General features: G+C 40.6%; 1 protein-coding gene across 1 annotated transcript in view; it reads left to right on the top strand.

Moving 5' to 3' along the window:
- Positions 1-45, top strand: part of LOC133000161 (6-phosphofructo-2-kinase/fructose-2,6-bisphosphatase 2-like) — a gene marked incomplete at its 5' end in the record, with an annotated part of 5,283 nt that extends 5,238 nt beyond the window's left edge. The window contains one exon of the mRNA XM_061070029.1: positions 1-45. This exon is cut by the window's left edge and continues 36 nt beyond it. Within this exon, the coding sequence (XP_060926012.1) occupies positions 1-45 (45 nt within the window).
- Positions 46-13,619: the final 13,574 nt, after the last annotated feature.

Raw genomic sequence — 13,619 nt, 5'->3', positions numbered from 1 at the left:
CAGCAGGGTCCTTCAGGTCCAGAGGAGTCCTGCAGCTTCCCTTAAAGAACGAGGAGAGAAAGAAAACACAAGTTTACAGTGGTACTAGCTTTGTGAAGAGGTACATGGATCTTTCATTCAAAACACAGTGAGGTGTCTGAATGTTTACAGATTTTGTTTATACCCTATGTAACTTACTTATTGTTTCACACAATGCATCTTTAAAAGTAGTGTACAAGGTTCCTGATGCTCACAGAGGAATCAGGGCTCCTCCTTGGTTTTCACATCATGGACCATAGAAAGAATTCATAAAATGTTGTTGTAGGTCCAGGAATGTTTTCACTTTCTTTAAGATTGCGAGATAACAGCGTTTGATATCATTTTTAATGGTTTTTCAGGAAATAATTTATGTATCCTAACTGAAAAAGAAATCAATAATGACTGCAACTTGGTTGCATTTAAGGGGACTGTTGGTTAGTTATGCAGTTTACTCAGTGGCATTGTAGTTTGATAATAGGGCCTTAATTCCAACCAAGCTTATGTCTTAAAGCTGTGTTGTGTTTGCAAGACATCCACAGTGAGCAAGAAGGGAATCAGTTGTTGGTCAAGTTTAGTATTTCGCATTTATCTGTAACGTAGTGCTTCGCAGCTACCTGCTGTACCTGGGTGTTAGCTTAGCTCGGCTAGCCCGCAGGCAGGCCTGCAGCAGTAATAGCGATGCTAACGGGACCATAACCTACGGAGTTATCGACCCGACATGAAGCCACATGATCCGGGCCACCCAGCAGAGAGAAGCGTTAGTTTATGAGGATGAGTGTGTTTGGAGAATAAGCCCCCCCACGTAAGATATCTAATTGAATGTAAAGTTATTTCACTCGCCAACTTCCTTTTCAAGTGATCGGTATTGGTGAGTCAAAGCTTGTTTTTTTTGGAGCTGAAGGACATGTAAAAAGTTTTTGTTAAATAAATAATAAAAAGTTATTTGAGCTAAGTTATTTGTCTAATCTTTTTACTTTGTTGCAATCATTTTACTTTAATGCTGTATTATAGGCAACATCTTTGTGTTGCGCTGAGTGCTAAAGCATGTGAAATGTATTTGAAATAGGATTTCTGCTCCCTGCTGGCACTCAAAATGCAGCCCATAATATATTTATTATTGTTTTTCTTATGTGTGGTGTATTTATTGTGTTTTTATGTTTCTATGTCCATTGTTTGCACCAATAACCAGAGCAAATTCCAGGTAGGTGTAAACCCACTTGGCAATAAATACCTTCTGATTCTGATTCTGATTAGATGTCCGACTCCTGATTCAGTCACATGCACATTGAAGTCATTCCTTGTTTACTGTTAGCTCTGCAGATTTGAGCAAAACATATTAACAAACATATTTCAAAAACTGTTCCTGGCTCTATTTCCTCAAGCTTAGAAAATAAGTGTTCTTCACAACTTGTAATAAGTCTGATTAACAGTTAGTCTGTGTGTGTGTGTGTGTGTGTGTGTGTGTGTGTGTTTGTGTCTGTGTGTCTGTCTGTGTTTGTGTGTGTGTGTCTGTCAGTCTGTCTGTCTTTGTATGTGTGTGTGTGTGTGTGTGTAAGAGAGAGACAGAGAGAGTGTGTGTGTTTGTGTGAATTATGTCCAAGTAATAAAAACGTTAAGCCTGCACCTCTTCATCTCCGCCACTAGATAGATAGATAGATAGATAGATAGATAGATAGATAGATAGATAGATAGATAGATAGATAGATAGATAGATAGATAGATAGATAGATAGATAGATAGATAGATAGATAGATAGATAGATAGATAGATAGATAGATAGATAGATAGATAGGTAGATATATAGATAGAAAGATAGATAGATAGATAGATAGATAGATAGATAGATAGATAGATAGATAGATAGATAGATAGATGTATTTCCACTTGTTTCTGTCGGAGCAGTTTAGAAACATTGTGGATCGATGTTGTTTCTCATAGATTCTGGATTGTTGATGCTTCAGGCGTTTATTATTTATTAATGCTGCAGTGAATATGTTAACATACCTCTACTGTACTAATGCAGTGGAATGAAAGGGGAATGGGAACCTTTTTTTTGATTAAACATATAATGGTGTTTATTCGTACATTTGTATATATTGAATTGAATCATAATCACACTTGAGGACATTAACCTTTCAGGATACGCCAGGATACAAATTACTCACACAAATTAAAATCAAACTTATCAGAATCATGAACATTTTAACAAACAGTGTGATAAGAACAACCTGAAATTACTAAATAACATCTTTGATAAAAACATATTTAACATCTATGTGTCCGTGACCCGTCCACTAACACAGAGGAGGCCTGGTTGATGACCTAGACTGCAGCCGGCCTCCAGGGGGCGACGGAGACACTTCACCTCTGTGAGCCGTCATGTCGTCCATCTTTATAAACACTTGATGTATTTATGTTCTTAATAGGGCTGTCAATAGATTAAAAAAATCGCGATTAATCGCGATTAAAAGTTTGTTTTTCTTCTAAAGACTAAATCTAATGAATTAATGAGTAATCACTTCAGACAGCCTGTATTTTACACAATGCTGTGTTTTCGAAAAGACTCAGGCCTATAACACCTACCTATAAAGTGGCAGCCAGGTCGTTAAATTCACACCACCAATACTACCATTCCCCCCCCCCCCCCGACTGCTCCTCCAGGTCAGCGTATCTCCTTCAAGCAACTGGAAATACTTTGGCAGCTCCACATAGAAACTGTTTCATCGTGTGTGGAACAAACAGAAGTTGATCACGAGTTAAACCTGAAAATACAGATTCAAGCATAAAGTCTTTATTTATTTATATATATTTAGTTTCGGTTTTTGGACCAAGCACAGGAAGCTGAGTCTTACGTTGAGGATTAAACAATAGAAGAAGAAAAAGAAGCGATTTGCCAACGAAACAACGTGTGAATGAAGAGGAGGTTTCATCCAGAAGACGCCCGAGCGTTTAATACAAGTATATATATATATATATATATATATATAATACAAGTTTTCCAACAAAATGGACAAAAGCAAACTGGAGAGAGTTTAATGTTGGTTTTATTTAAAAACCTCAATCAAATCTAGAAAAATCGGTGAAAAAACAAGAAAAACTGTTGATTTTCAGTGCTTAAGAACTGAAAACAAAATTAAAATGCAGTTTGTAGTTGTACTGCATCTCAGAACCATATGTACATCAATATATAACGTTCATGAATTAAATGTACAGACATGTAGCTGACATGTTGAGAGAACGTTAAAGTAACGGTGATCGATAACAATCAACATAAACTGGGGCTACAACTGAAGAGGGAAGATGACAAAGTAACGCAGAATATGTCACAAGTGATAATCATACAATACCACACAAACAATTGTGGCCTACTTAAGTTTAACCTCATGATCACCAGCACCTTTATATTATTTTAGACATATTTTTCTTATTTTAGATATTTTTCACAATATTCAAGAGTAATCTGGAAATGTGTTGAAATATCAAAGTGAAATTTCACGGCCCCCTGCAATGCCGTCGCGGACCACCAGGGGGGCCGCGGACCCCCGATTGAAAGTTGCAGTTTTTGCCGCCAACGAAACAAACTGTGAATGAAGAGGAGGATTTATTCAGAAGAAGAATGTTTAACGCAAGTTTTTCCAACAAAATGGACAAAAGCAAACTGGAGAGAGTTTACAGTTTTTCTCAATTGGTTTGACTCATTTCACGAAACAGAAATGACATTCTCAGAGCACTAAGTGCAATTGGCAAAATAGCCTATATGGTTCAGCACAACTACATGGATCACCTTCAAAAGGTCATATCTCACCCAAAACAGTTAACTCAAGCTTCAAAACCAAATCATTTTCTCATATAAATAGTCAGTGCCCCCAAAATGAAAAGTTCCTTCTCGATTGCTGTGGCTCATCTCTCGGGGGGAAAAAGGACATTCTCCAAGGTTTAAATACATTTGCCAAAATAACCTAGATGGTTCCGCAAAACTCCATGGCACACCTGCAAAAGGTCATATCTCTCCCAAAACAGACAACTCATCAGTCAAAACTAAATCCTTTTCTCATACAAATAGTCAGTGCCCCCAAAATGAAATGTCCCTTTGGCATTGTGTAAACACGACAGGTCAAGATGTTTAGATGTTTTGTCAGTATGGCAGTGGACCATAGAAATATCCCTCATGTGCACATTTCAATCTTGGCTCAGTCCTTTGACACTGAATGGTTACAGTAGATGTTTTCTTTCCAGAATACTATGTGTAAACAGAAAAAAGATGAATTAAAGGTTTCACATAAAATACTTTATTGCAGTCATACAGCCATGGAAATTGTTACAGTAATTGCCATACATCGTTGTTACAGTAACAGAAAATGTGTACAGCACAATATACTGTGGGACAATAAGCACATCAAAACTAAAATTAGGTATAGCCTACACTAACAACACATACAGTAACAAACTAAAGTAAAGCTGGAGTTTCACTAGTTTTCATCCTCACTCTCCTGCTCTTCCTCGTGCTCATGTCTGTCTGGCCACAGATTTTCATCAACATCACATCGGATGTTCTCCCTTGCTATGCAACGGGGGAAGAATCGGCGTGCATGCTGCAACCATCCCTGACACTGCTCTGCTGTGACATCACCACAAGCAGCATCCATTGCCTGGAGAAGGGACCTCTGGTTTTGAGCCCGATGCTCATAGACCCTCCACCTCCACGCAGATAAAAACTCCTCGATAGGATTGAGGAATGGGGAGTAAGGTGATTAGAGCACCATCAGCATTCTTGGATGGGCAGTGAACCACGCCCTGGTGAGCGGGCCACGGTGGAAACTTACATTGTCCCACACAATGAAAAATGTGTGGGAATAGACACTATTACCATTTGTATTTACTTTGACTTTAGTTCAATTAATTTGAATACTACAGTTAATTCTGCCATCAATAATTCCATAGTTGACTGACCACATACCTGTTTTCCCTGCGGAATGTTTGGATGATAGAGGACACTGTAGAGCGTGGCACATTAGGCTGAACTCGACGACCTGCCTCTGCCATTGTGAGGCCATGGTTGACCACATGGTCCACAAGTGTAGCCCGAATTTCATCTGGCACAAATTGTTGTCTTCGTCCTCCTCGGCCTCTTCCCCCTTCTCCACCACCACGCACCCTTGCTCCTCCTCTTCTTCCTCGAGCAGGCAGTTGCCCTTGGTTGTTTCCCTGGTCAGGTGCTTCCATGTTCATAAATTGTACTGAACTTGGTCAAGCTCTAGATAATTGATGGAAGCATTTATGCTCCTGGATAGCACCTGTCAGCTAACTAAACTAACTGTGTGATTGGTGATCGGATGTGTGAAACTCCCCCTTGATTAGTAAAGTTCTAGTTGCACCTGAAAATTAAGCCGATGATCCAAGAGATCCATATTACAGTATATACCATGATGTTTTTCATGGTATTATGTGCCTGAAAGATTTTGACAGTGGAGTGAACTATTGTGCAGGTGATGATGTAAACAATGAAATTATGCCAACATGTTCTGCAGAGAACAACCACTTGACTGAGAAGCAACATTCAGTTTAGACCAGCAAGATATGTTCAGTTGGTAATTGGGCTAACTGAAGGCAATTGTACCTAAGTGTTTGCAAGGTGTCCTAAATCATATGAAAATTGTGCTTGTCATGTGCAAGTCTGTGCTAATACAATTGCAATTTGATTAAAGGAATGAGATCTTCCAATCTGTTGTGAACAAGTGCCCAGTGGTTTGGAGGTTTGCACGTGTAGTTTTGAGAATGTCATTTCTGTTTCGTGAAATGAGCCAAACCAATTGAGAAAAACTGTAATAAAACTACAATGTGAGCTGCTCAAGGTATTTCATGTCAAAAAGAACATAAGTCATTCATTTATGTTGCATATACATAGATTTATTGATGCATTCATTAATTTGTTATAAGAATCATTCGATTTCTATCTGCATTTTTTTTTGTTATTCCAGTAAAGGCGCAGACATTAATACATTTTATGCTGGATATATGGTGCTGTCTGGTGAAAGCGTACAGTTGCAACCGGAGATCTGTTTTGCATGGGCTTGACCTTTGCTGTGGTTCTTTGTAATTCCCTTAATGTGAGAAATAATCAGCTGTAAAAAAAAACCTGGCTAGCAACTAATTACATTTTCCTTCCGATGGAGACTCTCCCTGTGTCTGGTGTTAATTAGACAATCTTCCCTGGCTGCATTCAGTTCCTGATGCTCTTTATAAACAGACGCACAGTTTAAGCATATAAGCACAAAAAGGCTAGTTTTTCTAAAACATCATTAATTGGTATGGTTTAACTGCGTACAGTGATAGAGGTGTGTACACGTGCAGACATGAAACACAAGCGCATGCATTGAAAGTTAAATTCAAATTTTTAAAGCTCAGTTTTTTTCTTTTTCTTGTCGGAAACTTTCTCCTCCTTGTGGAAAACGTTCCCATCAGCCTGTTCTTTCCACTTCAAGGTGACGCCACTCAGTCCGTTCTCCTTCAATCTGTCCTGGAACTGAAAAACAGAAATGGAGACTATTTAAAATACTTTTAACAGATTCCTTTGCTCTCTCAGACAAAGAGTTATGTGTTTTTAGTCAATTCAATTCTATTTATATAGCTTATATATCATAACATAAATTATATCAAAGACTTTACAGAGAAAGTCAAGATTTTAAAATGTAGAGCGAAACCCAACAGTTCCCACAATGAGCAGCACTTTGGAGACTGTGGAGAAAAAACTCCCTCATTAACTGGAAGAAACCTCTAGAGCCAGACTCAATGTGGGCAAGAAGGAGAGGGGGGTGTAAAAGAGGGAAGAGAAGAGAGAGAGAAAGGAGGAGAGGGGGACAGAAAATAGAGAGAGACAAACAAGAGTTATAATTATTCATAGAAAGATGTTATTAGTGACAGCACTATTAATTCATATACTACTACTACTACTACTACTACTACTACTACTACTAGTACTACTACTAATAATAATAATAATAATAATTAGAAGGAGAGTATTTTGAATAAGAAATGTTGTTTGTCTGAATCCTGCAGCTCTGGACACATAAACATCATCAGGTCTCAAAGTTACATTTTGTCATATTTGGTCTTTATTGGAAAGATGATATTTACATGGACACTGCTCTTTCGTGGCAGGAGCTGTAACTGCTTAGCTACTAAGATATTTGTCTGCTGGAAGTTTTTTATTTTGTGATCGTCACATGGCAATCATGCCAAATACCATATTTATGTTTCCTGGTCTCAAATAAAAAACTGCAGATCTACATTAAAAAAACCTGGAAGAATAATCTGTCAAAATAATTAAAGGAGTCAACATGATTATAACTCTTCTTTCCATTGGTTATTTATTGATGTCAAACTCTGTAATACATCTGTCCAGGGTCTATGAATGAGTTAATGTTTCACTATGGATTTTGGAGACTTGCCTGTTTCAGAATCTGTTTTTTCACAGCAGGGTCATTCAGGTCCACAGAGGAGCCGTCTACATTCACCTTCACCTTCACCAACGTCTTCACCAACGTCTTCACTGGTCCTTAGACAAAGGATGAGGAGAGAAACAAAACACACGTTTGATGTGGTGTATAGTTTTGGGAAACCTACATTTATTCCTGTGGAGATCGATCTACTCAGATTTTTAGTTTAAAACACAGAATGAGGAACCTCTGGTCTCTGGGCTGCATGTTGCCTACAAGACAGTTTGATCAGGCGTGTCAGAAAACGTACAAATAAAAAATAAGCAACTCAAAAATAAAAAAATGATTCTCACTTGGGACGCTGTGGCAGACAAATGGTTTTCTTTCTTCGCAGGAAAATAACCTCCATTTTCCTCCCTTCTCCAAATCTACAACACCACAATTAACTTTCATCGAGCCAAGGGGCTTGAAACCCTCATACCAGGAGCTGAATGAGAAGTTACTCCTGTCGGACCAGTAAATCTGAGTATCTCTGTACAAACCGATCCATGCCCAATTGCTAATGATTGTCTTTGTCTTGGTGTTGTCAGCGTCGTTCGTCACAGTGGCCAGATCTGTGTAGTGTTCTCTGCAGTGCCTCTGAGCCTCAGACCAAGTCTTTACTGTATTCACCAGCACAAAGTCAGAATCCTCTAATGCTCCTGCAGTTAAGTTTGAGAACAAAAGAGGGATTGTTGAGATCACACAATGGTTTTCAAAATCATATCTTATATATTATGTTGTATAGTAAAGATCAATATAAAGCACATCATTACCTCTGTAGCAGACAAATATAGACTGGTAATGGCAGTCATAATCAATCCATTCTCCAGGTGGATACTCCATCACACAGGTGCTTTTGGCTGCCCAATCGTTTGGGTACCCGGAATCCCACTTCCTATATTCAGCTCCACTCTGGTTGAACCCATCTGACCACTCCCAGTCAATATGACCGTACAGGCCGATCCAAACCTGAGAGCTGTGACCAGCGGCAGAAACTGTGTTGATAAGTTTCTCCATTTCTTCAGTGTTTCCCACAGTGGCCAGGTCGGTGTACTTCTCTCTGCAGTAGCTCTGAGCTTCAGTCCAAGTCATTGCATCAGGCACAAAGTGGTACTGGTGGAGGAGGCAGGTGGAGAAGGTGAGGCACCCTGAGGATGACACCAGTTATTGTTGTTATGTATGAGGACTAATCTATATATTCAGATTTCCTGTTAGACATCGTACAAAAAGTTAGATTCACTGACCTGAGAGACACAAGACACCAAAGAAGATCCCTTCCATCCTGATGCTGCTCTGTGGACTGTCTGTGCCAGTGTCCACCACTAACACCTAACTTAACCAGTTCTAATGCAGCTTTAGGGAAATGTAACAGCAGCTCCTCCTCTTCTACTGACAATAGTCAGTGTTCTGTGGATTTCTTTATGCAAAAAGGCAAAGATACAAACAACAACATTGTTCTCGTTTATCTCTGGAGGCATCTCACTATGCAGATAGTTCTGATCGTATCTGACCAGGAGTGGTCTCTGCCTCCACCCCTGTGCAGGTGATGATGATGATGATTATTATTATTATTACTATATTGCTATCATATTAGCATTATTTTCATTATAACAAACAGTCTGACAACAGTTCCTGGTCTCTCTGTCTCTCTCTGTCTCTGTCTCTCTCTCTGTCTCTGTCTCTGTCTCTCTCTCTGTCTCTCTCTCTGTCTCTGTCTCTGTCTCTGTCTGTCTGTGTCTGTGTCTCTGTCTCTGTCTCTGTCTGTCTCTCTGTCTCTGTCTCTGTCTGTCTCTCTCTCTCTCTCTCTCTCTCTCTCTCTCTCTCTCTCTCTCTCTCTCTCTCTCTCTCTCTCTCTCTCTCTCTCTCTCTCTCTCTCTCTCTCTCTCTCTCTGTCTCTCTCTCTCTCTCTCTCTCTCTGTCTCTGTCTGTCTGTCTCTCTCTCTCTCTCTATCTCTCGCGGTGCATGGTGGGAGCGTGGTTGCGGGAGCGAGTGTTGGAGTGAGAGCGTTTTCGTTCTTAATTTCTTTATTTTTGTTGTAAATGTTATATTTTGTTTAATCACATATCACATTAGAGTCACAGTAGTTTATTTTCTGGTGGTTTGGGCTTTCTGTGGTGGGTGTTTTGCCCTCACCAGCGTCTGACCCCCGTGTCCGAGCGGCCGACAGCAGCTCCACGGGCTTCTCCGCCAACACCAGCGCGGAGGAGCAAGGCTGTGACCGAGCCTACACAGGGGGTGAGTACAGTTAATACACTGGGTGTTGAGGGGGATGTGGTGGGTGAGGGTGGTGTGGTAGAGGAAAGGGAGGTGGGAGGTGTAAGTAGAAAACAGGTGGAGAAGAGTTCAGAAAAGGATGGAGGGGACAGTATAGAAAAAGGAGGAGAAGCAGGTGAATGCAGGATGACCTTGAGTGAACAGGTGGAGGAGGAGGAGGAGGAGATGGAGGAAGAAGCAGTCAAATCAAAGATATCAGTAAAGCGCAGGAGGTCCACCAGGACGGTTTTAAACGAAGCAAAGAGTATCAGAATGGAGAGTGATGTGAGTGAGTGTGAGAATGAGTGTGTGTCTGACAGCAGCGACGTTGCGCTTTTTAACAGCAGTCAGAAAAGGAAAATGTTCACCGTAGATAAATTTAAATCCTTTTTACAACACACCAAAAATCAACAGCTGAAACTAGAAGAACACTTCCCAGATCTCGGTCTTTTTATTTCCTCGGCCAGACTCCACATGAGCCAGAGGGAGGAGTCTGGCCTCACAGACCAGGAAGTTTTTAGACTTAAGAAGCTGGTGCTCAGAGCAAAACGCCAACTAACTCGTGATGGAAAGGACAGCAATGTGTGTTTTAATTAATTTATTGTTTTCTGTTTTAAACGTGAACGGTGCGAGAGCGGAGACTTTACAGCGGCTGGTGGATGCTGTGGGGCCGGAACTCAACAGCTCCCAGGCCCTGGGCTCCCTGCTGGGGCTGCAGTCCACCCGGGTGGCCCAGAGGATCCGGAAGCTCAGGACCCAGAGGCTCTCCACACATGAGAGGGACCTCCTGAGGGCCCACCAGATGGGGGAGACCGAAAGAGACACTGCAGACCCCTACCTGGAAACCATCCTGAGCCCAGGCCTGGGGGAAAAGACCGGACCCCTACTAACAGAAACAAACGTACACAAACAAACGATATACATGAACTGTGTCGAAAGCATCCACCAGACCGGACTGAACCACAGACCCCCTACTGTGTGGTCCCGGAGGGGGGGAGAACTTGGACCCAGCCCAACCTTTTATCGTTTAACTGTGGTTTTTAATGTTTCAACGACATCCTCTGCACCGTCACCCACAATGAGCTCATTCCTTTTCCACACTTTTTAACAGACTGAGTTTTTTACAACAGCTTTTTTTGTGTGTATTTAATGAATAATAATGTATGCAGGTATTTTGTAAAGTGTTTTAACAGACTGATTTTTTATTAACATCAGCGCTTATTTATTTAAATTATAATACAAGCAACGGTTTTGTAAAATGAAGAAAATGTAAATAAAGTGTTTTTGAAAAATCAAAATCTCTCTGTTGGAGTGCATGTTGGGAGTGAGTGTGGTGAGTGAGCTGGAAAAGTTTGTTGGAAAACTGTGATTTATCTACCTTGTTTCTATGATATTTTTCCCTCTTTGTTTATAGTAGAGGTGTTTTTTGTTTGTGTGTGAGTGTGTGATTCAGGAGCAACAGTTTAGTTGGTGTTTGCCGGTGTGTTGGTGCAGCATGGCTGCTGCAGGTGGAGGCTCCGGCCTCCACAAGCTAACACGCCGACATGGCATTAAACTGTGTCCAGCTGTGGACTGCTCCGTGGAGGAGGTCAGTCTGGCTGTGGGTGAGGTGGTGGGGTGTGAGTGTGTAAAGTCTGCCTCACGGATGAATAGTGCGGTGGTGGTGTTTGTGGACAGTGTAGCAAAAGCTAACCTGCTAATGGAAAGGGGAGTAGTAATCAAGGGCTCGTTCACACCTGTGATGTCCCTGGCTAACCCGGTAAAGAAAATCCTAATATCTAATGTTCCCCCGTTCCTGAACAATGATTTACTGGAGAGAGAACTGTCAAGACACGGCCAAGTAATGTCCCCCATCAAATTGATTCCCATTTATTGCAAATCCCCACAGCTAAAACATGTACTGTCGTTTAGGAGAAGTGTGTTTATGGTTCTGAAGAAGAGCAACGAAGAATTAAACCTGGTTTTTAGTTTTAAAATAGATGAATTTATTTACAAAGTGCATGTTACCTCGGGAAACATGAAATGTTTTGGATGTGGGAAGGAGGGGCACTTGATCCGCGTGTGCCCGGATAGAGCCGGTGAGAGCCAGTCAGCTGCCTCTGCACCGGCCCCCCCACCTGCCTTGGACGGTGATGGTTCCGCTGCTTCTGCACCGGCCCCCCCTTCTGCCTCGGCTGGTGGTTCCGCTGCTCCTGCACTGGCCCCCCAGCCTGCCGGGGGGGGGGGGGTGCTGAGGCCCCTGTCCCGAGGGAGCCACAGAGCGACACACCAGGTACTCACTAAAGACATGAGAATGGTTAATGTAGACGATTTCTTCCTAGATCCAAGACAGTTCATGGAAGTTGCAAAAGGCCTCATGGGAAAATCTGAAGGTATCGGCCAACCGACCTCCTCAGATCAGGAGGTGTACCGCCTGAGGAAACTACTGTCGAAAACCCGAGCCCAACTGGCCCAGGAGGAGAGACTCGAGAAACTGTCTCTCGTAACACCGAGCATCATGACGGGGAAAATTATGTAATATTTATGAGTTTCTGTTAGAAGAATTTAATTAAGTAAGTAATTTTTGTTCAAAAAATGCTTGATATGTTGTAGTATTTTGTTTTGTTGGAACTTCACTGAGTAAATAAAAGTAACTTAAAAAATCAAAATCTCTCTCTCTCTAATCACATTGATGTGATTAGCACCAACACCTCTCTCTCTCTCTCTCTCTCTCTCTCTCTCTCTCTCTCTCTCTCTCTCTCTCTCTCTCTCTCTCTCTCGTCTTTCAGCCCCGAATAGGAAGCAGATGTCTGTGAGTATTTTTTGTGAAGACTTGGTAAAAAAAACTTTAGCCAACGTTTCTATTTCTTTCCCATAATTCATCCCATTGTTCAAGTCATGTTATCTGCATATACGTTATCACAGTGTTTCATGGTTTCTTTTTTTTTTTCCAGCTCTTTGGTTTCTTCAACCTTCCATCACCTTTGCACTCAGAAAGCTGCTGTCGATATGTTTCATCTCAGCGACGTTATCAAGAACGACTATCGCACCCTGATAAACTCTTCTGCATGTGCACTACAAGAAATCTATCAACAAAACAACTCAACACAGTGTTTTACACAACTGCCAACTAATCCTTATTGTACTGTAAATAATACAAAGCCATACTTATCATTACATACACTGAGTATCAGCTCCTCTATTCTTCTCAATACAAGCACATTATTACGATAAAAATCTATTTCTACATTTGCAAACAGATCATGTTATAAAGTAGATGCTGTAAAAACTTTTTATAATATAAATCCGCTCATCTTATAGACAGACATTTGCACTTGTGATTGTTATCTGAAGCCATCGTGTGTTGTCTCATCTTATAGATTTGAGAGATTGTACTGAACAGGGTTCTGAAGGAAGATTCAAATGCTGTATAAAGATTTATCCCTCTTGTTATAGAAGCATTGTTAGAAAATACTTCACATTACTTGACATATTGTTCCGGCAGTAGGTAACAGATTGAACTTTCTGTCTCGAGCTGCTGTTCACAATGTTTTTAATGTGTCTCAATCAGCTCTTAATGATACTTATTCATTATGTGTTCTTTGAAGGGATTTGTAGGTATTTTTTGCTATTTTGTTGAGATATTTTTGAGATATAATTTGCTTTATTTGCTTCTTGCTAACGTTTATTTTCTGCTTGACTTTTCCTCAACATTGGTCTTTTTATTTACTGTTGTGCAATAGGAGTAAACTTGATGTTGGCTAATTATTAATAATCATGAAATATGATTATAAAAATAATAAAAGATTATTTATTAAAAATAATTAAAAAAAATGATAAGGCCATAACTTATCGTAGAGGGGCACCATCCTGGTAACAGGGACCAACGA

Source organism: Limanda limanda, chromosome 4 (genome assembly GCF_963576545.1).
Source record: "Limanda limanda chromosome 4, fLimLim1.1, whole genome shotgun sequence".
Classification (NCBI taxonomy): domain Eukaryota; kingdom Metazoa; phylum Chordata; class Actinopteri; order Pleuronectiformes; family Pleuronectidae; genus Limanda; species Limanda limanda.
Note: the sequence above shows the minus strand (reverse complement) of the source record. Positions and strands in the feature narration are given on the sequence as shown.